Source organism: Lepus europaeus, chromosome 19, assembly GCF_033115175.1.
Source record: "Lepus europaeus isolate LE1 chromosome 19, mLepTim1.pri, whole genome shotgun sequence".
Classification (NCBI taxonomy): Eukaryota; Metazoa; Chordata; class Mammalia; order Lagomorpha; family Leporidae; genus Lepus; species Lepus europaeus.
In genome coordinates, this window is record NC_084845.1 from 15,598,335 (window position 1) to 15,622,925 (window position 24,591).

Sequence of the window (24,591 nt, forward strand, 5' to 3'; positions counted from 1 at the left end):
TGACAATAGCTGGGTATCACCATGTGCCTCCCGCCCACTCCACAGCAGGCCCCTCGCACTCCCCCCATACCTGCCATGGGAATGGCCTGGAGGAATGGGGATCCCAGAGGGAAGAGACCCCCTGGGGCCCGGAGGTGCTGGGTTCTGCCGGGTGACTGGGCTGCGGGGCCTCGACCTCGTGAGAGGAGGCTGGGGGACCCCGGCCCGGCCGCCCACTCACTGCGACATCCCAGCTCAGGCTGGGTTTCATCATCAGCCGGGGCAGGGGTCACGCACAGGCGCCAGAGGCTCGGCGCGAGGCGACAGGCTGCCGGGCCAAACCTGGCTTTCTGGCCACCTGCCCTCCCTGGGGGTGGGGGGCTCAAGGCCAGGCCCCACCATTGGCTGGCACGGAGGGGAGGGCTTCAGCCCGGGAGCCAGGTTTGTTTTCCGGAACTGCTGACATGGGAGACCCCAGGCTCTCCTTCAACAACATGGGCCACGACCTTACCCCGGGTGCCCCGCCCCGCCCCACCCCACATACGCACCTCTGGAGGACATTCAGGCCTTTCTCCATCCAAACAGCAGCCTGGGTCCTCGGTGCAGATGGCAGGGGCCGACGCTGCCCTGCCCGAAGAGGGCTCTGCAGACCCCGGGTGCCTCAGGACTCAGATGGACAGACACACGGACAGACAAGGCGGGGGCCACATGGGGCCAGTTTATTGCAGTTAAATACCTCTCTATTTTTTTGTCCATTTTTTCATAAAGAAAATTAAAACACACACACACACATACACACGCATACACACACACACACCCAAAGGGGACCAGGGATCCAGACACAAGAGGTGGGTGGGCCTTGGCCTCCCTCTTAGGCCCAGGCCCAGGGATGGCCCCCCAGAGACTCCCCTCCTTCCCGAAGCACCCTGTCTCGGTCCCTCTAGAGACCCAAGGAGGCAGCAGGTATGGCAGGGCCACTGTCCTCCTCCCTCTCGCCTCCAGCTGAGACCACCAGGAGTGCCAGGGCGAGACAGACACAGACGTGTTGGGGGATATCGTTTCCAAGTTGGGGAGGGCGGTGGGCAATGTATCCACAGAAATGCATTATTTCTCCCCGTTTTTGTTAAAAATCTACTATAAAAAACGCAGCTGGGGGAGGGGCGTCTGTCCCTCTCTGTGCTAAGGGCTGGGGAAGGGGCAGCCGAGGCCGACGGCAGCTGTGCGGCAGGGCGGGGCGGGGCGGGCGTCACTGCCGGGCGCCCTCCCCCACTATCTCCAGGTTGTGCTGCTGCAGCTGGGCTCGAAGCAGGGCATTCTCATTCTTCAGCTCCTCGATCTGGTGGACACGACAGGGGACAAGGGAGCCAGGGCTGGCTGCTGGCGTCCGGACCCCCCCCTTCCCCGCTCCAGGCCCTGGAGCCCACCTGCTGCCGCAGGAGCTCATTGTCCATCTGCAGCCGCTCGGCCTCCTTGAACGTCTCCTGCATGCGCTGGTTGGTCTGGCGCAGCTCCCGGATGTAATCACAGGCCTTCGACAGGATCCCTCCTTTGCTCTGGGGCGCGGGCGGCAAGGGCAGCCGTGAGCACCACCCTGGGACAAGGCGCCGGCGGCAGCCCGGGCCCCCACAGTGACAGAGGGCTGGGGCCTCTGGCCACAAGCGCAGGGGACACTCACCGCTCCTGTCTTGCTGTTGTCTGCGTTACAATCTGGAATGATTTTTGAAAGCTGGACGATCCAGTTGTTGATCTTGTCCCTCCGCCTCCGCTCCACTGCAGGGGTGACCACAGGGAGGCCGGCTGCACCGACTGCACTCACCCACTCACCGCAGGCCCGCCCCAACCCACGGCGCCCCCACCCAGGCGGCCTCCCACCTCCCGCTTCCACGCCAGCCTCACAGGGATCCCAAAAAGAACAAAGCAATCCAGACCCTCAGCAGCCACGCGCCCTCAGGGCAGGAGTCAGATGCTGGGAGCTGTGGCTTGTTGGGTTGGCTCGCCCAGCGTAGTTTTGAAAATTTGAGGCAACATTTAAAAACTGAGGCACCCCACCCCGGCAGCTTCTGCACGGTGCAGCGCTGACCGTAGCGGACCTGTGTTCTGTGCGGCACGAGGCGGCCAGGGCCCCACCAGCTTTGTTCTCCACATCTCCCCAGGACCCGTGCATCCCATGACCCTGCTCTGCTCCTCACCTTACAGAACAAAGTCTGGTCCCACCCGAGCCCTACTTGAAGCCCTTCTCCTGGGCCCCGGCAGCTCAGTGCCCACTCCCCAGGCCGAAGGCCAACATGGCCAACGATCGCCAAGATTCCCCTTAACTCGTTCATAATTTATTTCATGAAAGTTCACCCTGTCACCCAAACCCTGCAGCCGAGTGCCAGCTGCCCCCACCCCCAGCCGGGCACGTGCCTTTTCTCTGGCCCACGGCACGTGCTCAGGGCCTGGCCTGGGTCTGTAGACACTGGAGCCGGGGACCCCTGCCCTGACAAGGCTGGGCCAGGCCTCCGTGGCCTTCCAAGCACACACAGTACCAGGCACTGCGGGGACACCAAACAAAGCCCAGTGACCCCCAACTCCCACCCACAGGACCTCATCCCCTGCCCGGAGGGCTCAAGGGGTTTGTGGTGTTCATGGAGAGCGAACACTGGGCGTGGAGCTGGGTGGGGAGGGGGCCTTTCCAAAGGCTCCGGGCAGGGGTCTGGTGAGAGTGGGGGAGGGTGCTGCTCCCTCAAGGACACTCAGGGCCAGCAGTGGCAACGCCTGTGTCTCCTCTGGGTCTCACCCCTCTGTGGCCCATCAGCCCCTTCCTACGTGCAAGTGCCTCCCACGTGGCCTGAGCAGCAGCTGCCTCCAGTGTGGACTACCCTCCCCGCCCTTCCTCTTTCTCTCTCCTCTTTCCTCTGAAACCTCCCCAGTGTCACGCCGAGGGTGGAGCTCTGTCCAGGTCAGGCCAAGGCCCGGTGGCTGCTGAGGACCCCTGCCACCAGGGACGCCCCGTCTCACAGGATCGCGGAACCTGTGGCCCAAGGCAGCAGCAGAGCTGAGCGCTCAGACCTCAGCGGTGCAGCCCATCCCAGGGGCCGGCTGAGGGGCTCAACCACAGGCGGCTCAGCCCCTCTGCGGCCCCCCGGCCTGGCACCGAGCTGCAGCCGTGTCTCACAGGTGCACCTCCTGTCAGGCTCCAGGGGGCAGGGACCGTGGCATGTCTCAGTTTGGACTAACTCCTTAAAAACCCACTGCCTGCCCCAGCACACGCAGGGCCATCCGCAGGGCTGTGGTCCTGGTGCAACCGAGCCCAGGCTCCGTGCTGCTGGCGCTCACAGCACACTGTGGACGGACGCAGACGGGATGCTGGCCCTGTGGCGTGAGCACTACAGCTCCAGACTGCACACAGTGCCCGGGGGATGCCCAGGCTGGAGCAACCATTTCAGCGTGGGAAGTGGGACGAACCTTCAGAGAAAGACTTGGGAGAGACATTGCGTAACACCAGGCAGGCAGGTGGCGAGATCCCGGCAGAGGTGACCCGAGAACAGACCGGGGGCACGCGGGCTGTCAAAGGAGGTTGTCAAGGCCCCGAGCGCTCTGCTCCTGGGCCTGGGCGCCATCCTCTCCTCCCCCAAGGCTGGCGCCTGCCATCAGAGGCACATGTGAGACGGACGAAGACCCGCTAAGACCAAGACCAGGTCCACTCCACACGAGCTCATCAGCGTGAAAACGCAGCTCCCACCCAACTTGACCTCGGCACTGAGGGAGCCTCCCCACAACGCAGCAGACACGGGCTCCTGAGACGCGCACACGGAGCTCCCACCAGGCCAGGCCGTGAGCAGAGCCCCAGGCAAGCCTCAACACGCTGCAAAGAGAGAACCTGCACAGGTAGGTTCCCCGACAACAACAGAAACTAAATCAAAGAGCAGTACCAGAAAGATACCCAGAAATCCCACCAATACTTTGGAAATTAAGCAACACACTTCTAAATAACCCAAGGGTCAAAGAAATCACAAGGAAAATAGGAAAATATTTCAGTCTGATTGACAGTGAAAACACAACTCATTCAAACACGAGGCAGACCCAGCAGCTAGAATACAACCTGCGACTGTAAGGGCTTAGATGAGGAAAACAGGAAAGCTTAAAATAATCTAAAAAACTAAGAGGAGAAAAAAATCACACACAGCAAAATTCAGCAAATTAGCTCAGAAGCAGGAGAGGCGAATCAGGAACATGAAGAATGGCAATCAATGAACCAGAAAAAGCACTTCTGCCCGACATTTAAAAATCACATTTCACCTAAGACGTGTGCTGTGGCTTCTCTCGGTCTGCATTCTGACATGCCAGCAAGGAGCCAGAGCTCATGGTCACAGCCGAGGCTGGCCCCGGGCAGTGCCCGCGCGCCCTGGGCACCGGGAGCCCACGTGACTCTGCCTATAGGGCATCTGTGCGTGTGACTCAGGGAGGGGCCCCTGCGGAACCCAGAAGTGATGGGAAAGAGGGGCAGCGGGGCAGAACGTGGACTTGAAACCCACTGAACACTGAAGCCAGCTTCTCTGGGCAGGAGGGAAGAGTGTCGAGTCGCAAGGTGACTGCGACGACGGTGCCTTTTGCTGCTCTGGAGAGAGAAGTGTTCCTTCTTTGTCAGGAGAGGGGACAGCAAGGTGCTTAGGACAAGACTGAGGGGCTGGCACTGTGGCACAGCTGGTTAAGCTGTCATCTGCAACACAGCCATCCCATGTGGGCGCCGGTTCGAGTCCCGGCTGCTCCACTTCTGATCCAGCTCCCCACTAATTCACCTGGGAAACAGCGGAGGATGGCCCGTGTACCTGGGCCCCTGCACATGTGTGGGAGAAGTGGACTGAGCTCCAGGCTCCTGCCTTTGGCCTGGCCCAGTCCTGGCTGTTACTGCCATCTGGGGAGTGAACCAGCGGATGAAGACCTCTCTCTTGCCTCTCCCTCTCTCTGTGTAACTCTGTTTTTCAAATAAATTTTAAAAACCACCACCAAAATACCCTTAAAAAAAAAAAAGCCTGGGCCGTGCCCGGCCACCCAAAGACTTGCAGGCAGACAACCAAAGCGGGGGTCGGGAAAGAAGCATGGAGCAGAAACACAGCAGGAAGTGGCTCTCAGCCTTGAGTCCCACGCTGCTCAGAGAAGGACACACACCCACGCCTGGGCACAGGGGCCGGACCCCGCCTGAGAACACCCAGCAGCCTTGCCCCAGTGATCAACCACCCGGAGAACTTGCTGAACGCACAAACTCCCAGGCCACCCTGTGGCTCCGCTCACCCGGAACCCAGGATCACCCTGGAGGTCCCTCTCCACTCCTGCTAACCAGCGTCCCAGGAAGGGGGAAGGGAGGAGCTTGCTCTGAGGCTCAGGCAGGGAAGGGGAGGCAAAGGGCACAGAGGGTCAGGGGTCGGACAGGAGGGGCACGGCAGGGAGCAGCCAGTGAGGTCGCTGAGGGTGCCGTGGGACGGGGGATGGGGTCGGATGGTGGGGAGCAGCCAGTGGACCCGGCAGTGAGGTCCCTGAGGGCTCCGTGGGACGGGGGATGGGGTCGGATGGTGGGGAGCAGCCAGTGGACCTGGCAGTGAGGCTGCTGAGGGTGCCGTGGGGCGGGGGATGGGGTTGGATGGTGGGGAGCAGCCAGTGGACCCGGCAGTGAGGCCGCTGAGGGCGCCGTGGGGCGGGGGATGGGGTCGGATGGTGGGGAGCAGCCAGTGGACCCGGCAGTGAGGTCGCTGAGGGCGCCGTGGGGCGGGGGATGGGGTCGGATGGTGGGGAGCAGCCAGTGGACCCAGCAGTGAGGCCGCTGAGGGTGCCGTGGGGCGCAGCTCTGCAGACACGCCAGACTGGCAAGGGCACCGGGAGGTGGGGGCAGGGCAGGTGGCGGCTCCAGTGGTTTACGGGCTGGGAGAGGCGGGCGGGATGCGGCTGCGAGTAAGGGCAAGGTCACAATGTCCAGGGGAAGGCCGTGTGACAAGTGTCGGTCACTTCCGTCCCACCGCGCGGACACTACACATGGCCACGGGCCTCTCACGTGTCAGCTCGCTGCGGCCGGGTCAGTGCCGTCTTACAGGGAGCGGGGCAGGCACAGAGAGCAGGAACCCGCTCGAGACCACACCGCCGGTAAGTGGGGAGCCCACGGGAGGGAGAGCCTTCCAACGTGCCACACCCCAAACCAAGCTGAGACTCGCTCCCCCCGCAAATCCGCACAGAGCCCATTCCTAAGCCTTGGAGTCCGCTTGCCTGACCCAGCCCGAGTGAGCCCAGGGCTCCGCGGGTGTCTCCTGCCACCCCAGCCTCCGGGGCTTTGCGTCACATGGAAGCAAGGCAGCCGCCCCGGGAGGGCCCCTGCTCACCCAGGTCGCCTCCCGCCTCTCCCTCACGCTCCGAGCCTGGCCCAAGACCCCCTACATGGGGCTCTTCCCCAGACCCCTGAGGGCGTGTTTGCCAAGGCCCACGCCGGGCCCTCGGAGGACACAGCGCCATGACTCGCCACCTCCTGACCCAGCCTCGTGCTCCTTCACGTGACCTGTGGCACTGCCTGACGTCACACCGCAGCCATGTACGGCTCTGTCTCCCGCCCCGGAGAGCCGAGACCTCCTGTCCTAGCAGGTGCGGTCCCACGGTACGTACATGTTGACCGAGCCTCGGCTCGGCAAGTTCACGGCTGAGCAGCCACCCACCACCACTAAGCACCTTCAGCACCCGGCTCCACTAGGACACTCGAGGCCCCGGCCCCAGCTTCCCTCCCAAGACATGCCACGTGGAACCTCTGCCACAACCGACCAGCACCCATGAAGCAGCCCGGGCCACTCCGCCACCTCCTCCCGCGCACGGGCTCCCGACCGTGGCTTCCTGGGGTGGCCTCATCCCCTCCTCCAGCAGCATCTGTCAGACCCAAGCCCCCCCCTCCCCACCCCCCCAGCCTCCTCCTCGATGCTCCAGGCCAGACTCCAGGCCTGGCCCGGGGCCCACGCGGCCCAGCCTGGAATCCACGGCCAGTAAATATTTGTCGAGAGCTGGCTGTTTGGGTGTGAGCGCCGCCCTGGCACGGGCAGGCGCTGTGCCCACGGCGGCGGCGGCAAGGCAGAGACCAGGCGGCAGGACTGGGGGCCGCGCACCTCAGGGTGGGTGCTTCTGGGAAGGCTGAGGCATGGGCCTCTCCTTGCGCTCTGCTCCCTGGCACAACACGGCTGCCTGAGGCCTCCTGGGCAGGGGTGAGGGGCGTGCGCCCGACAGCTGCCACGTGGAGAGGGGGCCCCTCCCTGTCAGTGCCGCAGGCCCCTGGGGGGCTGTGGCCGGGGCGCTGCCCGCCGTCCTCACCTTCGTTGTGCTGCGCTCTCCTTCTCTCGTCCCGGGGGGTTCTGGTTCCGTCGATTTTTCTACAACGGGAGAGGAAAGACAGCGGCCTTATTCCTTCCGGCCTGTCTCCCCTGGCATTCGCGAAGCACTCGGAGAGCTCTGCGGGCAGATCCACGCACACGGAGGGACGAGAGAAAAGCAGAAACAGGCCCAAAAAGACACCACAGGCCCAGCTCCCATTCAGGAAAAGCCTCCCTTCCTGGGGCCCCCCCAGCCCCCCGCACGTACGGGGAGTAGGGGTGCGTGCGGGGCGCGATCGTCCTCTGCGTTCCAGTCTGCAGCACGTCCTGGGGCGTCATCATGACGTAGAACTGACCTGCGGGGAGCACGGGGGTCGGCGCCAAGCTGGGCCCAGGCGGGAGCGGGCTGGGGGTGCACCTGCCCGCTGAGCCCCACGGCTCCTTCCCCGCCAACCCCCGGGCTGCTTCCTCTTCTCACCTCCTGCCTGCAGGCTCTGCTCTGTGGTCTGCACAGACACGGCCGTGGTGTCTCCCACGCTGGAAGCCGGGAAGTAGGCGAATCGCGCCTCGCCGCTGACAGCCTCGGCCGCGGGGCTGCCGCCATTGCTGAAGGGGTTCTGGATCACAGCCTGAGGGGGAGGCGAGGACAGGGCGGCCCTCAGTGTCTCCGGCCCCATGGGCTCTCCGGGCTGCAAACTCTGGGCCCGCCCCCACACCGCTCAGTCCTGCATCTCACAAGGCCCTAGAACTCGACTGCTCTAGAGACACTCCCACGTTACAGGCGAGAAGAGACGCATTCTAAGAGGTTCCACCGCCCCCACCTCAGGGACTGGACTCCCAGGGTCCGAGGCGGCGTCTGCACGCCCCTGCCTCGATCCCAGGGCTCCCCAGAGGCAGGCCCCCTGCCCACCCCATCCCACCGCACCCCCAGAGGCGGGCACCTACCAGAGGGAAGGGCGCTGCGGGACCTGGAGGCACAGAGGCAGCGGCGGGCCCGGGGCGCTGGCTGGCCCCGTCCACACCCACCTGGGTCACAGCCTGCTGCCCCCCCGCGAAGGCAGCGGTGGACACGACGCTGACAGCGCCAGCCGTGTCGCCCTGGCCGTCCAGCTGACCGTCCGTCACCTGGACTACGCGGTACGTCACCTGCAGGGGGCGGCAGAGCGGCGAGGCCGGCGCTGGGGTCCCCGCCCGGGCCCGGCACCAGCCTCGCCCACCCACGCGGCTTCAGACCCTCGGTCCGGCCCCGCTCCCGCGCGGGGCTCCCGGGCCGCTGCCGCCTCACCTGTCCTCCATTATTCTCTGTGCGGAACTGGTACTGGATGTTGTGGTCGCCGAACGCCGCCTGCTGGACGCTGGCGATGGCCACCGCCGTCTGCTCCTCCGCCCCAGGGCCGTCCCCGCCTGCGGTCCGAGGCGGGTAAGGGCGGGCGGTCAGCGGTCGGCGGGGCCGGGCGCCCCCGGGGCCCCTCGGCGAGCGCGGGCCGCGGCCCAGGGCCGGAGCGGGCCCGCAGCACTCACCTTCCTGCAGCTCGACGCCTTCCTCTGCCTCGGGTCCCTTGTCGTGACTAGCACAGGAAGGAGAGGAAGGCGAGGGGCTCGGGGCTGCCCGCGCCCCCGGCCCTGCGCCCGCCCCGCCCCGCCCCGCCGGCGGCCGGGACCCCGACCCGGGCCGGGGGGCCGGCGGGCCCCGGGGCCCCCTCCCTCGCGGCCTCCATTTTGAGCCGGGCCCGGCGGCCGCTCGGGATCATGGCGGCCGGCCGGCGGGCCGGGGCCGGGGCCGGGGCGCGCGGGGGCGCGGGCCGGCCGGGCGCTCTTACCTGGCGGCGGCGGCGGCGGTGGCCGAGGCTGCGGGATCCAGACCCGGGTCCAGCATGTCCATGGGGGGGGCGGGGGCGGGGGGGGCGCGGGCCCGGGGGGGGAGGGGGAGGGGGAGGGAGGGGAGGGGGCGGGCGGCCGGGGGGGCCCCCGAGCCCGGCGCTCACGCCGCGCGGCAGGAGGGGACGGAGGAGACACGGGAGCCGCTCGCGCTGATCACGGGGACAAACAGTGGGGTCATGTGAGGAGGAGATGCCGCCGCCGCCGCCGCCGCCGCCGCTCCTGCAGCCGCCGCCTCCTGCCGCCTCCGCCCGCCCGCCGGCTGCCGGCGGCCCGAGGCCCCGGGACGCGGCGCGGCCGCCCCCCGCCCTCTGCTCGCGGCCCTCGGGCCTGCTTCCCCGGGCCGCCGCGGCCGCCGCGACTTTGTTTTTTTGAGCTCGGCCCGCCCTGGGTGGCCGCCGCCTCGCGCCCGGGTCGCCGGCTCGCGCGCCCGCCGCCCGGCCTGGCCCCGTCCGGCGGCGGATCGCTGCTGCAGCCGCCGCCGCTTTCTATTTTTTCCCCCTTTTTTTTCCTCCTTTACTTGAGCTGCGCGCGCGCGGCGGCGGCGGCGGCGGCGCGAGCCCGGGCCCGACGCGCGCGGGGGGAGGGCAGCCCCCGGGGAGCGCGCGCGCTGTTCGTCTCCGATGGCGGGCGAGCGGGCGCGCGCGCGGGCCCGGGCCTCCGCGGGCCACGAGGTCGGCCCCGCCGCGCGCACCCCGGCTGGAACGCGGGCCCGGCTGGAACGCCGCGAGGGCCCGGAGAGGGGACCAGGCCGCCCCGCCGGGGTTTGGAGACGGCAAAGTAGGTCGGGGGGGAGGGGCGGGCCGGCGGCCGGGGAGGAGGGCGCGCACGCGCGCTCCCGGGGGCCGGGCCGCTGCGCGCGAAGGCGGCGGCCCGGGGCGCATGCGCACGCTGGGCGGGGCCGGGGCGCGCACGCAGGCGGGCGGCGGCGGCGCGTGGGGCACGTACTGTCCTGGAAGAGCGAGAGGGCGCGCTGGGGCTCGGCCTCTGGGCCCCGGGGTAGGAGGGCCCGGCGCGGGCCGCCGCGACTCCCGCACCTCGCCCCCACCGCTGTACAGACAGACGCTCGTCTGACACTCAGGCCTTGTGGTTGTAAACTTTATTAGACCTAGGAGGGGAGGGGCTCCATCTGTAGTGCGTTGAGTTTTTAAAAAAAATACAAAAGCTGCATACAAAACGTGAGCTCAGACGACTAAGCTCTCCCGACTCAGGGCCAAGTTCTGCAAGGGAGAAGAAGGAAAGAAGAGTGAGCGCCGGGGCCCGCAGCACAGGGGGCCCGCGGGGGCCCGCGCCGCCCCGCGCTCACCTTCCTGAGCCTGCGCTCGCGGGAGGCCTGCGAGTCGGTCTCGGAGTACGGGGGCGGCGCGGCGGGGTAGTCGTCGTCCTCCTCCTCTCGGTAGGGCCGCCGCTTCTCCCCGGACCCCTTTTTCCTCAAGGCCTCTTCGAGGAGTCGCGCGTCGTACAGGGGGTCCCCGGCTCGGGAGCCATCGTCCCGAGAGTCCCGGGACCTGGGGTAGCGCGCCTTGGGGTCGGCGTGCGCGCGGTCCCTGGCCCTGCCGTCGTCGTAGCGGGGGTTCCGGGACGGTGCGAAGTCCCGCGGGTCATCGCGGTCGTACAGGTCGTCCCGGCTGCGGCTCCTGGGGGGCGCGTAGGCCCGCCCTCTCCGCCCACTGCTCGGGGGAGACCTGGTCCCCGACTCGCCGGAGCCCGGGCGCGCGAGGTCATCCAGAGCATCCACGGAGCGCGCCCGTGGCCGCCCGGCCCCCCAGCCGCTCCCGGGACGCTCGGTGGGAGGCTCCTGGGCCCATCTCCTGGGACTCCGCGGGGAGTGGCGACCCCACTCCTCGTCGCGGACCGGGCTGAGGGCAGGACCCCTGGGAGGCCGGGATCGCCAGTCGTCCTCGTGGAGGGAGGTGACCTCGCTCATGGCTGTGGGAGAGGTGGGCTTCACTGATGCTGGAGGCCTGAGTCTGGGCAAGTCGTCCCCCACCCCCGGAACCTGCCCCGCCGGCTGGGGGCCCCTCCAGTCCCGGAGCCCTTTCTCACCCCGCTCCACGCGGCCGTTGGCAGGGCCTGGCCGAGAAGGGTCAAAGTTGGCCAGCTCTTTCTCCATGTAGTACAGAACCCGCATGGAGTCATCCTGCTGGTTGGCCTGAATCCTGTAGCCACTGCGGACTTCTAGGGACAGAGCAAAGGTGGCCAGCTTGGGAGGGTGGGCCGTGGGCCAGCCCAGCCCGCCCTACGACAGGCATGTCCACCTTGGGACCACTGCTTACCAGAAGTCACACTGCTGTCAGTGTCGCGGAGCAGAGGTACCTGCGAGCTGTGGCCGCCAACTGCGGGAGACTGGCAGTCAGTGGCTGCCCACCTGCCTTCCCAGCTCCTCCCCTCCCCCAGCCCCCACCCCAGGAGCGCCTGCTTCACCCGGGCCTCACCTGAGCTATTCCTGTCGAAGTCGGCAGGGTACCCGCCATTGTAGACAGGGCCCATGGGAATCATGGCTGGCGGCGGGGGCGGGGTCTTGGCAGGGGAGAGGTAGGCGTAGGTGCTGGGGGCGTAGATGCTGGGGACGCCTGAGGTGGCTGCTTTGCCAGCAGCATACACTGGGGGGACACAGTCACCATGACAAGGTGGCCAGGAGTCCTGCTGCCCTTCACTGACAGCGTCTGGCCCTCTGTCCCACCCCGCAGGCGGAGGAGCGTCCCTCAGCACTTGGACCCTTGCTGTCTTCCTTCTTTCTCAGGGCCACGGGCCCTGCCGTGTGACGGGCACAGATGCTGGGCCCCAGCCTGGCAGGCGGGTCTCCCCGACAGTTCACCAGCATTTGCGGAGTGAACGGTTTACATACAATCTCTCTGCAACCACCCCAGCAGGACGGGGCCACCCTGGGCCTGCAGATACAGCCTTCGTGCAGGGTTCGCTGCAGCCCCCACGCTGGGACCAGGCTCCCCTCCGGCCCAGCTGCACGGAAGGGGAGGCGGGCAGAAGCGCGGGGGCGGTGGCCAGCAGGGGAGTAGCTGCAGTGGCTCCCACTCCCTCCCACCCACTGGCTCTCAGCCCACAGCTCAAGGGCAAATCCTTTTTGCTTCCTTCTTCCCCGGGGCAAGAAGCTGACTTCCAGCAGCAGAGTCCCGGGGTGCAGGCGGGTCACTGCCTCCTTGGGGCTCCAGCAGGCAAGTAAGGGGGAGATGGGCTCAGCTCCCTGTTGGCGGGAGAGCTGTAGCTCCCCCAGGGCTCCCATCACCCTCGGGGTGCCAGGGTCTCAGGACGCGGGCACTTAAAGCCTTCTGTAAATGCTCACGGCACTGCAGGTGCCCGGGACCTCCAAGAGGAGGATTCGCACGTAGCTCAGAGAGGGCCGCTGCCTGGCTGAGACCACTGTGTGTGTGTGGCGAGCCCTGACTTGCGCCGTGGCCCGGGGGCACTGCCGTGTCCGACAGCCAGCAGGAGCAAGAGGCTCTGTAAGTGGAGCCTCAGGCCAAGCGCTGCCGGAGGGCGCCAGACCCCTGGACTCTGGGACAGGGAAAGTCACCGAGCTTCCAGGCAGGTCAGGACAGACCCCTTCCCTGACCGCCACCTGTGCGCGCGTTATTTTACTACAGGTGCGACATGGGCCGGGGGCAGAGGGAAGGAAACGGGGGACCGGCAGCAGCCGTGGGAGGGGCCCGCCATCTCCCTCCCCTCCCTGGCCCCACGGCCATCCCCAGCCCTCCACGGATACACCCACCCCCTCCCCACGCCCCGGAAGGGCTGGGTGCATCCCTGTCCCGTGTGCGGTGTGTGTGCGGCCGCGGCTTTTTGCTGCTGCTGTTACCTGGTGCCACTAACCCTGCCTGGCTGCTTATTCTGTGAAGGTTTTGTTTCTAAGGGGGCTTTACTCTCCCGTGAACGCTGCCCCCAACTGTTGGACGTTTGCTTTTTTGCCGTGTGCACGGATTATACTCTCACAGAAGTCAAAATAAATAAATGAGAGTTCAAAGTTGGAGTCCGTAAGTGATCGTCTAAGACGGTAGATCCTCTCTGGCCTGCCTGCCTTCCAGCTGCTGACCTCGCGACCTCCAGGGCAGTGGCACTGTCCTGGGGGCAGGTGGACGGCCACCTCCCCCCCTCCAGCCCCCAGGAGGGAGGCCGAGTGGGGGTGGCCGCGTGGGGGGCACTTACGGGCCTCGGGGCAGCAGCACTTGTCCGGGCAGCAGGGACACCTGACGTAGCAGCAGCAGGTGTGCGGGCAGCACTGACACCAGCAGATCCCCAGCAGGAGGAAGACGAGGAAGCCGGCCAGGCAGACCACGACCACAAAGAGCCAGTCTACGAGAGATGGGGGAACAGGCCCTGAGCCGGGCCACGTGCAAGGGGCAGGGGTGGGGCAGGGGCAGGGCTGGGGTTGGCGGGTGGGACGTGTGTTCGCAAAGCTCCCTAGAGAGCCTGTGGTTCCTGCTGGGTTCTCCCAATGTCAGAGGCTAGGGCACAGCTGCAGAGGGCACCAACCCCTGTATGACCGAGGCCAGTCCCCAAATTAGGGAGCCCTCCCCCCACGCCGGGGTCCAGACAGGGCAGAAAACAAGAGGCGACATGGCCAGAGCAAGACAAACTGTAGCTTCCCCACGGGACAGCATGCCAGCAGCCCAGCGCCCAACCCCGAAGAGCACCGCGGGCGCCAGTCACAGGAGCCCCTGCCTACACCCCAGGCCCCTCAGCCAGCCCAGCCCCGAGCCCGGTGAGTGGGAGTTGGGCAGGGTTAGTGGGGTCCACAGCAGCAGTGTCTAGGGGGGTGGGGGAACACCTGACAGCAGCAGTGTGTGGGGTTCCTGAGAGAACCCCCACTCAGGGCTCCACCCCCATACCTTCCATGGGCCCCGCCTGAAAACCAGGTAAGAGCTCAGCCACCCCTGAGGTCCTGCCTGGAGGGACAAAAGAGAAACAGATTACGCTGGCCAGAGCCAGCCCAGGCCACCCTGCCCAGCGCCAGGTGGGCCCTGTGGGGGTCGCGGCGGGGCGGGGTGTGAGTGTGTCCTGTGCCTTCTGCCCCACCCACATGGGAGCTGTCAGGTGGGAGGCTTCCACCCTTAACCAACCAGCGCTCTGCCACAGGAGTCCCAGCCACATCCCGGAGGCCCAGTGCCTTTCCCACCCGCAGGGGGCCCTGGGGTTCCAAGCCAGGCCATAGGGGCCAGCCTGGTCTGCTGGGCAAAGAGATCCTGGTGCCTATACGAACGGTTTATTTTTAAAGCCAAAAAATAGAAAAATCCTGGATATATAATACAGAATTGTCTTCAGACGGGAAGATCTCTGCCTTTCAAACAACTCTTTTTTTAAAAGATAAAATAACACAACCATAAAACACAATCTTTTTGTTTGTTTGTTTTTTAAGTGGAGGAACGGGCCCAAGATGGCTGTGGCCTTAAAGGTGACACAGGGGGGTCCACTTCAGCTCACACACGCTGCCACCTGTCTACATTCAGGACCAGGTTTGTACCTTCCTGCGGGCACTCTGAACCCACAGCATCATCATGTGTGTGGGCGTGGGGGTGGGCTTGGGCACGCACACACACGCTGTCTCCAGAGTTCACGTATGTGGCGCCACACGCCCCTATTGGGGGGGCAGCAGCGACTTCACTCTGGTTCTCTCAGGAATGTACACTGGATTCCGCAGGGTTCCATGTACATGTACACAGGGTTCCATGACACAATGTCATCCTGGTGAGGCTGGCTCGCGGACTGTGTGCCACGTAGCCCATGTTCCAGAATCAATCTCCTAGCTTCAAGGGGTGGGCATTCAGCCTAGCAGTTCAAACGCCAGTTAGGACGCCCACGTCCCACACGGAGCACCTGGCTTTTATTCCCAGCTCCGCTCCTGACTCCAGTTTTGTTTTGTTTAAGGTTTATTTACTCATTTGAAGTCAGAGTTAGGGTGAGAGAGGAAGGGAGAGACAGAAAGATATTCTATCCACTGGTTCGCTTCCCAGATACCTGCAATGGCTGGGGCTGGGCCAGGCTGAAGCCAGGAGCCAGGAGCTTCACCTGGGACTGCCATGTGGGTGGCAGGGACCCAAGCCCTTGGGCCATCCTCTGTTGCTTTTCCTAGGCCACCAGCAGGGAGCTGGATCGGAAGCGGAGCAGCTGGGACCCAAACCAGCACTCACATGGGACTGGCATCACAGGTGGCAGTTCAACCTGCTACGCCACAGCGCCAGCCCCCGACTCCAGCTCCCTGCTAATGCAGACCCTGGGAGGCAGCAGGGAGGGCTCAAGTATTTGGGTTCCCGCTACCCACGTGGGAGAGTTGGATCAAATTCCTGGCTCCAGCTTCAGCCCTGGGGCAGGTGGGGGGTGAACTAGGGGATGGATACGATCTCTCTCTCTCTCTCTGTTATCTCAATTTTTTCTTTTTGTTTCCCAGTTTCTATTTCTAATACGTTAAGCAACCATGCATATGAGCCACAAAACGAAGTTCTTTGAGGTCCCCCGTAGTTAACAGTACAGATGGGTTCTGAGCCTAAATTTTGAGAACTGTTCATGCAGATTGTGTGTCTTACTGAAGGCCACACAGAGGTGCCAGGGTCACTGGGGCACAGGTGCCATCGTCCCACATGAACCTGGCTGCATGGGCATCCCTGGGCATGACCCCAGCCTGTGCTCATTCCCACATGCGTGCCCCTCACATACAACATCTGTGGTAAGAGACTCCACGTGCCGGCTTACACCAGGGCGCCGGGCACTGGGCAGCATCCCCCAGCACAGGGCAGGGGGCTGCTGGAGGAGACCCCATGTGCCCCTGGGCATCTGGAGGCAGCCTGGCAGCCACACTCAAACTTCCATAGCCTGTGCTGGCCGGAGAGCGCCACTCAGCAGGACAGACGGCAGAGCTCTCCAGGAACTTGGGCGAGGGGCTCCCAGGTGCGAGGTGGCCCTGCCTCCTCCCAGTTATGAGGTCAGCCCTCTGCATCTGCGGGTTCTGCCTCCTTGGAATCAGCCAACAGTGGGTCAAGAACACTGTGGGGTGGACCTGGTGCTGTGGTGTAGAGGGTAAAACCTCCACCTGCAGTGCTGGCATCCCATATGGGCGCCGGTTCGTGTCCTGGCTGCTCCACTTCTGATCCAGCTCTCTGCCATGCCTGGGAAAGCAGTGGAAAATGGCCCAAGTGCTTGGGCCCCTGCACCTGCATGGAAGACCCTGAAGAAGCTCTTGGCTCCTGGCTTCCCACTGGCATAGCTCCGGCCATTGCAGGAGTGAACTAGTGGATTAAAGACACCCCCCCCCCCCCGCCTCTCTGTAACTGGCTTTCAAATAAATAAATAAATAATCTTAAAAAAAAAAAAAAAAAAGAATATTGGGAAAAGCACATGCAGCCGTAGTGAACAGGCAGGGACTTTTCCCTTGTCATTCTTCCCGGAACCCGGGACTGTAACAAGTATTGCTGCAGCCATTACAATGTATTACATATTACCTAGGAGCAGGTGTGTGGGTCATATGCGAACAGGGGACCTGACAGCCTCCCAGGTCGGAATCTGTGGTCCTAGAGCCAATCACCCATGGGTGCTGAGAGACAACCACACACCCCATCAACCCTCCCCACTCACTGCAGGCCACCCTGAGCACGCGTGTGTTTTCCAGGGGCGAGGTTGGGCCAGGCGGAGCCTCCAGTTCTCACCACCCCAAGTCTGGCTCCGGCTGACGTGACCCCACCCCAGGGGCAAGGGGCCCTGCCTGGGGTGCAGGACACGGAGAAGCCCGAGTGACTGGCGGTGCCGCGAGGGGACAGCAAAGCAGGCGACAGGGCCCGGAGAGCGAGCTGCGGGGCAGAGGACGGACACACAGGAGCAGACAGAAGGCCCTCGGGGGCCGCCTCACTCACCCAGGACGAGGAGCTCTGCGTAGGCCTCATTGTTCCCCTGGAGGTCCTGGGCCGAGACCACGGAGCAGTAATACACGCCACTGTCACCCCACGCCGTCTGCTCAAAGGTCAGGTCCGCGTCTGGGCAGGAGGGGGACGGCGTGAGGGTACTTCCCGGGGTCAGGGGGCAATTACCCCGCTCCCCCACCCCGAGGAGGGGCTACGAGCGAATCAGTGGAAACCAGGTTGGCCTGGGACAGACACGTCACAGCAGCTACTGCGGGGCGCCTGGGAGCCTACAGGTGTGGGAGGCCACCTGGACAGTGCAGCTGGGCAAGGCAGCACTTCCGGCCTAGACCCACTCTCTGGGCCACCTCTCAGTCCTCTCGCTGCCAGGTGCACGGGACCAGGGCAAGGGAGCAGACAACCGGGCCAGATGCCAGGTCAGGAGCTGCCCCACTCCCATACATACGGTGGGGGTGGGAGACATGGAGACTCCTCCCCCCCTTCTCTCTGCCCCACATCCCAGTCAGGCCCAGGTCAGGCCCAGGTCAGGCCCAGGGCTTGGGGACGCTGTGGTGTGAAGCAGCCCCAGGCAAGGAGCCTGTTAATTACGCCACTGATGAAAGTCTCCCAGCACATCCTGTTTCCTCTCTGCTCCTAAGGCCCTAATTAGTTAACCCCCTGCCATCACTCACCAGTGTGGAACTGGAACAGGGAGCCTCACTTGGCAACTCTGGGCTTAGGCCCGGGGGGAAGGAAGAGGCTACAGCCCAGCATCCCAGCCAGGAAATCCCACCATCTCCTGGTCACTTTCTTCCCAGTTCCCACTGGGCCTCTGCCGGCCGGCCACTCCTTGCCCTTGGGCCTGCGGCCTTGTGAACCCTAGCAGGAGGGCCTTGTGTGCACTCCACCCCCGGCTTCCGGCGTCCAGCCAGCGCCTCACCCCCACCATCTCCTCGCTCCCTGCACCCTAGCTCGCCAGGCTCCTCCAGCCCCTCGAGGCTGCTGCTCCCTGCTTGGTCCTCCAGCCTCAGCCGGCCCAGCTCACGCAGCTCCCCTGCCCCCGGGCCATGCACTGAGCGCCTCCCTGTGGCAGATCCCTGTCTCGGCCACTGCTGGGCCCCTACTGCCCCACACGGGCCCAGCCGGAGCAAAAATGAACACTGCTCTCCTCATGCTGGCCTTTCTTGGCTTCTGTTGCCTGATCGAACATTCTGGACATGTGGGCTACATTCAAATGGACACCTCATTCATTCATTCAACAACTAATACTTGGATGCATCTTACGTGTTAGAATCTAGACAGTATTTCTGGCATATTCTTTTTTTTTTTTTTGGACAGGCAGAGTGGACAGTGAGAGAGAGACAGAAAGAAAGGTTTTCCTTTGCCGTTGGTTCACCCTCCAATGGCCGCTGTGGCCGGCGCGCTGCGGCCAGTGCACCACACTGATCCGAAGCCAGGAGCCAGGTGCTTCTCCTGGTCTCCCATGGGGTGCAGGGCCCAAGCACTTGGGCTATCCTCCACTGCACTCCCAGGCCATAGCAGAGAGCTGGCCTGGAAGAGGAGCAACCGGGATAGAACCCGGTGTGCCAGCGCCGCTAGGCAGAGGATTAGCCTGTTGAGCCACGGCGCTGGCTATTTCTGGCATATTCTAAAGCAAAGAGACTAGGATTGGCATTGTCGTGTAGCCAGTTAAGCCACTGCCCGGGATGCCAATACCCTATGTGGGCACCAGTTCGAGTCTTGGCTGCTGCAAGACCCATCTCCCTGGGAGAGCAGCAGAGGACGGTCCAAGTACTCGGGCCCCTGCCACCCACGTGGGAGACCTGGATGGCATTCTGGGCTCCTGGCATTGGCCCGGCCCAGCCCTGGTTGCTGCAGCCATTTGGGGAATGAATCAGTAGATGGAAGATCTGTTTCTCCCTCTGTGTCCCTCTGCCATTCAAATACACAAACATTACTAAACAATGAAGAGGGCAAAGAGGCCAGGAGACGAACACATTTGAGCACCGCTGCTGTAGAGAATAGGTAAAAATCCTCGCCCTTACACAGGCTCAGACGACCTGGGAAACAGACGCAAACACAAATGTAATCGCCTCGCAGAACAGGCGGTGGCAGAGGGCACAGAGCCAGTGAACCTGGGGAGGCGGCAAGGAAGTACCAGGCCTGGAGGTGAGGGCCGTGTGCTTTCGGAGGTGACCTTCAGGACAGAAGTGGGGGCCACGGCCGCCCTCCGTGAAGACAGCTGTCCTGCGTACAATGAGCCCCCACTGTGTGCTGGGCCCTGTGTGTGCACGCATTCTGTCCCTGAGCCCTCAAAAGCACAAAGCAGCACCCGAGCTGCCCCAAAGCCCTCTTGGCCGTTTCCCACCTGTGTCTTTAGCCTCTTACCAAGCTCCCGCTCAGGAGGGCCCGCAGGAACCCCCTGCCACGGATCACAATCACGCAGGCCAGGAACTGGGACCTGGGGCCCCATGGGCCGGATCTGGGCCTCTGCATTTTGTTTGGCCTACATGATGTTTTCAAAACCCATGAAATACAAGAGTTTCCGGTCTCTTTTGATCAATCCGAGTGCTTGGGTCCACCTCCTTCCTGCCAGGCGCACCCTGTCCCTGGTCCCCGTCCGGCCCTGAGATCACACGGGCTGGGTACTGCTTTTAACTTGTCGGGGGAAGACGCTGGCTGGATCCTTGCCTGCCCCTGGCACAGGCCGCATGCCCTGCTCCCCGCAGCCAGAGGTGGATGCGGGGTCTCTGAAGCTGGGGCCCACCCACCCAGAGGCGCTGAGCTGAGGGCCTACACCAGGGGCCGGCAACCTTGCGGGTTGCCCCAGGGCCGCCTTCAGCATCCCTTTTAAAACCAGGGCGGTTAGTGCCCCAGCAGCACCACCGAGAAGGCCCCTGCACTGAAAGGCAGGAAGCTCCCATGGCTCCACGCTTTCCGGAAGGGACTCACACACAATGGACACACAGCACTCGCGGCCTGCATCAAACGAGGCCTCGGCTCCCCAGGCAGCAGTGGGAAACCCCTGGAGCCTGATGGTGCCCGCCCCCACCCCTCACAGAGCCTAGGGTCGCTGTGCTCAGTGGAGCGCGCCCAGTTCCAGCCCCCAAGTACAGGCTCAGCACAGGGTGGTCCCCGCGGGGCTTGGCACTCATGCCTGTCCAGGCTGGAGCAACTGCTGGGGTGGAGGGAAGGGGGCTGGGATAGGCTGAACCCCCAGAAGCCCTTCAACTTCAGGCACCAGTAGGATGCTTGGGGTTGAGCTGCCCATGGAAATTCGGGGTATGTCTGGTCCCTCCTTGGAAACAGGGCTGATGGGTCCCAATGGCTCCACAGGGCGCGTCACTAATGCCACTTTCTTTGCAGCTCTTGGCACTGTCTGAGATTCTCTTACTCTTCCTACGCGTGCTTGTCCACTGCCCGTCTCGCCCCACCAGGATGTTATGTCCCCGAGGGCCAGGCACCCTGGCTGTCCCGAACACCGCTCCACACCCAGCATCCCCAACAGCGCCTGGCAGACACGCTGCGTGAATGACGCCCCGTCAGGAGGGAGAGACAGGGTGAAGGCCAAGGACCCGCAGGGCTGCCACGGTTCAGAGCCGTGCGTCACGTGTGTGGCATGCTGGCGCGGTGCGAGCTGGCCCCTTGGAGCTGCTCCCCACCGCCGGGCTCTAGCCCCCTCCACTGCCTCCGCCGAGACAGTAAAAGAGGAGCGAGAAGTCTGGAGCCTCGGCCAGCTTGGTCGCCCACTGTGTGACCCTGTGCAAGTCGCCCTATGTCTCTGGACCTCTGTACCACGAAATATTCGCTCAGTTACTGTGCCGTCCCAGTGAGTTAGACCACCTGGGGCAGAATTCCAGCCCGAGCCCTGGGAGGCCCTTCCGGACCTATTTCTTCCACACGTCTGTCTTCTGCTTGCGGACAGCATTCACGTTCTTAGAGGGCGAGCCCCTGCCTTGCCCCCCACAACCCCGCGCCCCAGCCCTCCCGACGCTGGGCGGGACAGCCTGTGCGGGCCTCCCCGGCTGCAAATGAGAGCTTCGCCAGCTCTGCTTTGATGGTTTTGCCTACTGCTGTATCCCAGGGCCGAGAACAGCGTGGCACGCGGCAGGTGCCGAGTCTTGTGGTTTTATAAAGGGAGCGATGGATGGCCACAGAGAGGGAGCCCTCCCAGGTGAGGCCTGCAGGTGCACCCTTCTTCCCCTGCCTCCCCCCCACCTTGCGCAACCTACTTCCGGTGATGGTGATCCTGCGTCCCTGGTAGTAGTCACCCAGGGTCACGGCGTTGCCCTGCTTGGTGGCCACCACCCTGACGGTGCGCACGCTGTCCTGGCACTCCACGTACGGGTTGTAGCCCGGGTTACCAGCCGCCAGCTGGGCGTTGATCTGGTTGTCCACGCTGGCTGGGGAGAAGGCATCGGCCACGCGGTCCCGGCAGAAGGACTTGTACTTCCAGATGACGATGGGGGCCGTGGGGGTCGCGGTCATCTGGTAGGAGCAGGGTAGGGTCACGGGCTGGAAGAGGATCACCACGTGGTAGGGGTCTGACACGGTCACCTGGATGGCGCCAGCGGGGGCTGTGGGCAAGAGGAGACAGGGCAGGGCCCGCCGTGAGCTGGAGGAAGTGCTTCCAGGACAAGAAGCCAGACGCCCTGTCATCAGCTGAACACTCAGGCGCGAGTGCGGTTTTACAGAGCGCCCGGGACACGCTGTTCTTAAGCTCCGAGACCAGGGAGGTGGCTACAGTAATCATTGGGATTTTTTTCTTTAGGCCCACGGGGCTGAAGCGGCAGATCCAAGGTCACAGGGCCAGATTCCTGGAACACCGGCTCCACTCCTCTTGCCTTGGTCGCCGCTCACAGGAAGAGGTATCTCTGTGGTCCGCACAGGCAGACCCAAATGGCCACCCCAGGGCCCCGGGGCCCCAGCCGGAGATGAACCACCCAGGGCTCTACCTTCGGGCGGCTTTTGTGAATTCTGACCCAACTGCTTCCCATAGGGTGCCTATGTCCCACAACACCTCCATCGGCGCCTCCCACCTCACCCTGCCCAGAACCGCTGGCTCAAACAAAAAGCACTTTCACCCCCACTCAAATACCCGACCCCGGTGAGAGGTGCCAGCACCGCACGGGGTCAAGTCCACAAGTCCATCCTACCGGCCCCGGAGCCCGCGGGAGGTGATGGGGGCGCTGGGGAGTCCCCACCCCACCCCAAGCCCGGGCCCCATTCTTCATCTCCGCCTCCGGGAAGTGTCTGCCCCAGCCTCCTTGTGCCTTCTCCCCTTTCCCGCCACGTTCAGAAATCTCGGGGTGCGCCCAAGTCCCCGGCCCAGTCTGGCCCGGTGTTCGGGCCGCCCTTCCCCCCCGGCCCACAAAGGGTCCCCTTCTCGCCGCCGCTCCCGGCCTGACGCTCCCGCGAGTTTCACTTCCTGCTCTCTCCAGACAAGGGCGGAGGGAGCGCTCCGCGGCTGGGCCAGGGAACCCCCCTCATTCCCGCATGCCACGGCTCTCCCAAGGTGCGGGGTCTCCACCGGCCCCCGTCCTGCCGCCTCCCGGGTCGCAAAGAACGCGGTCCACCCACCCTCTTCGCTGGGTGTCGCCCGAAGTCCCGCAGCACCAGGGGCCCCGCACTCCGTACCTGTGCACCAGGTGCCGAGGAGGAGCCACACGAAGACGGCCGCGCCCAGACCCCGGGCGACCGGGTGAGGGCCCGGCCCCCAGGGGCGCTCGGCGGCCACCAGCGCCATCGCGGGCCGCCGTCTGGGCGCGTCGGGCCCGCGCGTCCCCTCCCAAGTACCGGGAGAGTAGGGGGCGCGGCGCGCACCAAGGCGGGGAGGGGTGCACGCCACTCCGCTTCCCGCTGTGGCTTCTCGCTACGGATCCAAGGCGACCCTGCTGGTTCTGGAAGTTTTAAAGGACACAAAGTGGGTGAGGCGCGCGCGCCTCGCTTTCGGCGAGCAGCGCGCTTGCCCCACTGTGGCTCTCGGAGCCACGCCACCCCCTGCGCGCCCCAGGGAATGGATCCGCCCAGGTACACAAGGGTGGGAGCGGAGGGCTGGGCCCAGGGGGTGGGCGGCGGGGAGGGGCTCCCCGCCTCCCTCCCCGGAAGTGGGCTGACCCAGGTGCGCTCCGGCCCTCAGGGCCAGAACCAAGTGACTGGCCGGCGGGAGGACACTCGCGGACCACGGGTCCCCTCCGGCCCCTGCTGGCCGGGCCAGGCCCAGTGGGTCGAGATCCACGAAAACCGCGAGACCCCCTTGGGGTGATTCACCTGTTGCGCGAGGGCGGGTCCTCGCGCGGCGCACCTGTTCCTTCCCTGCCCACACCCCTCTCCCTGGCTGGCGATGGACCCGCCTAGGTGCACCCCGTGGAGAGGGCTGGGGCTCTCGGGGGCGTTCGGTCCCCACTCGCGCCGGGGTTCCCCGGGCGCGGGCAGGGCCGGCAGTGCGGGCCCCTCGTGCGTCCCAGTCGGGTGACTTCCAGGACCGGGTGAAGTCCCCAGACGGCACGCTCTGCTGCCCTGGAGCCAGGCCTCCCCCGGACAAGTTGGAATTCTCCTTGGGCAGCTTTCGCCACCTCCCCCGCATTCCCAGCTCCGTGGTTCTGCCCCCGGGCATCCCTTGTCCCCGGGTCAGGCCTCCGGACACTCTGGCTCTTAAAGGGGCCAGAGGGGAAGTGCGGGCCCTGGCCCGGTTTCTCCCAAGCGTGGCCGGACCGTAGCCACCTGCGCCCGGGAGCCGGTTGCCCGCGCGGCGCTCGGCGTGGCTCTGCTGACCCCCGGTGGCGGCTCCGGGAAGCGTGTCCGGGGCCGGGGAACCCTGGGCGCTCCCTGGCGTGAGAGACTTCCCGCAGGTGGCCGGCTGGCCGCAGGCTGGGGGAGACCCTGGCGTGTTTTGTTCTGCTGCGTCCTATTAGAACTCGCGCCCAAAGCCGGCTCTGCGCTCTAACCAGACCGCTCTAACCAGACCGTACCGCGGCCAGGGCTCCCCAGTCCGCCGTCTCCCTCCCCGCAGCCGCCCTGGCGATCCCCTGCCTCCTCGGGGGCTCCACTCGCTGCGCCCTCCGCCCCGTCTCTGTCACATTGCACATTCTCCCTCCCTTGTAGATTGAACTTCTGTGAACCTGACCCGGGCCTGGCTTGTTTCACTAAGCCTGAGATTTTCAAGGTCCATACATATTGTAGCAAATAGCAAAATCAAAACTGCGTTCCCTCTGTGCGTGATCAGTGGTCCGTGGTAAGTATACAACCACATTTGATTTGTCCACCTGCTGATAGGTAACTTCTGCTGTTTGCAGTTTTCGATTGTTGTAAGCGGTGCAGCTGTGAGCCCGGATGTACAAGCACCTGCTTTTAATTCTTCAGGATGTACAACAGATGTGACATTGCAGAGTGGCGTTATTATCTCTCTGCCCTTTTGAGGACCTGCCAAACTGCTTTCCACAGCGACTGCATCATTTAACACGTCCCCACGTCCCCCCCCCCCCAACACTTGTTGTTATCTGCTTGTTTGATCACAGCCCTCTGAGTGTGAAGTGACATGTAGTGGTGATTAGCTTAAGCTATTGAAAAAATTATTT

The 24,591-nt window shown here is 64.6% G+C and overlaps 2 protein-coding genes across 5 annotated transcripts; both read right to left on the reverse strand.

The window, feature by feature from the left end:
• Positions 1–670: 670 nt before the first annotated feature.
• USF2 (upstream transcription factor 2, c-fos interacting) lies at positions 671–9,193 on the reverse strand. Its single transcript, XM_062177097.1, has 10 exons — positions 9,116–9,193; positions 8,817–8,863; positions 8,581–8,699; positions 8,241–8,441; positions 7,774–7,924; positions 7,564–7,651; positions 7,297–7,355; positions 1,655–1,749; positions 1,404–1,532; positions 671–1,315 (listed from the first exon to the last, which is right to left on the reverse strand). Exons 1-10 carry the CDS (start codon positions 9,175–9,177, stop codon positions 1,226–1,228), a joined length of 1,041 nt encoding a protein of 346 aa, XP_062033081.1. The 5' UTR covers positions 9,178–9,193; the 3' UTR covers positions 671–1,225.
• A 1,062-nt stretch (positions 9,194–10,255) lies between these two features.
• LSR (lipolysis stimulated lipoprotein receptor) lies at positions 10,256–22,999 on the reverse strand. 4 transcript variants are annotated; one of them, XM_062176661.1, is made up of 10 exons: positions 22,652–22,999; positions 21,247–21,591; positions 17,030–17,149; positions 14,018–14,074; positions 13,335–13,481; positions 11,609–11,776; positions 11,450–11,509; positions 11,220–11,348; positions 10,480–11,102; positions 10,256–10,393 (listed from the first exon to the last, which is right to left on the reverse strand). In XM_062176661.1, the coding sequence occupies exons 1-10, from the start codon at positions 22,758–22,760 to the stop codon at positions 10,358–10,360; spliced, it is 1,794 nt and encodes a 597-aa protein (XP_062032645.1). In that variant the 5' UTR covers positions 22,761–22,999; the 3' UTR covers positions 10,256–10,357. The 4 variants fall into 4 exon arrangements, with proteins under 4 accessions (XP_062032645.1, XP_062032644.1, XP_062032647.1 ...); XM_062176660.1 differs by having other exon boundaries at positions 11,220–11,351; XM_062176663.1 differs by lacking the exon at positions 14,018–14,074.
• Positions 23,000–24,591: the final 1,592 nt, after the last annotated feature.

Coding starts and splice junctions, on each gene's coding strand:
- LSR (XM_062176660.1), bottom strand. CDS start 22,760: ATGGCGCTGGTGGCCGCCGAGCGCCCCTGGGGGCCGGGCCCTCACCCG. Junction 13,482..14,017: donor TCAGGCGGGGCCCATGGAAG/GTATGGGGGTGG, acceptor CATCTCTCGTAG/ACTGGCTCTTTGTGGTCGTG. Junction 11,777..13,334: donor GTGCTGCTGCCCCGAGGCCC/GTAAGTGCCCCC, acceptor GTGTCCCCCCAG/TGTATGCTGCTGGCAAAGCA.
- USF2 (XM_062177097.1), bottom strand. CDS start 9,177: ATGGACATGCTGGACCCGGGTCTGGATCCCGCAGCCTCGGCCACCGCC. Junction 8,700..8,816: donor AGGCGTCGAGCTGCAGGAAG/GTGAGTGCTGCG, acceptor CTCGGACCGCAG/GCGGGGACGGCCCTGGGGCG. Junction 7,356..7,563: donor CGCACGCACCCCTACTCCCC/GTACGTGCGGGG, acceptor CTCCCGTTGTAG/AAAAATCGACGGAACCAGAA.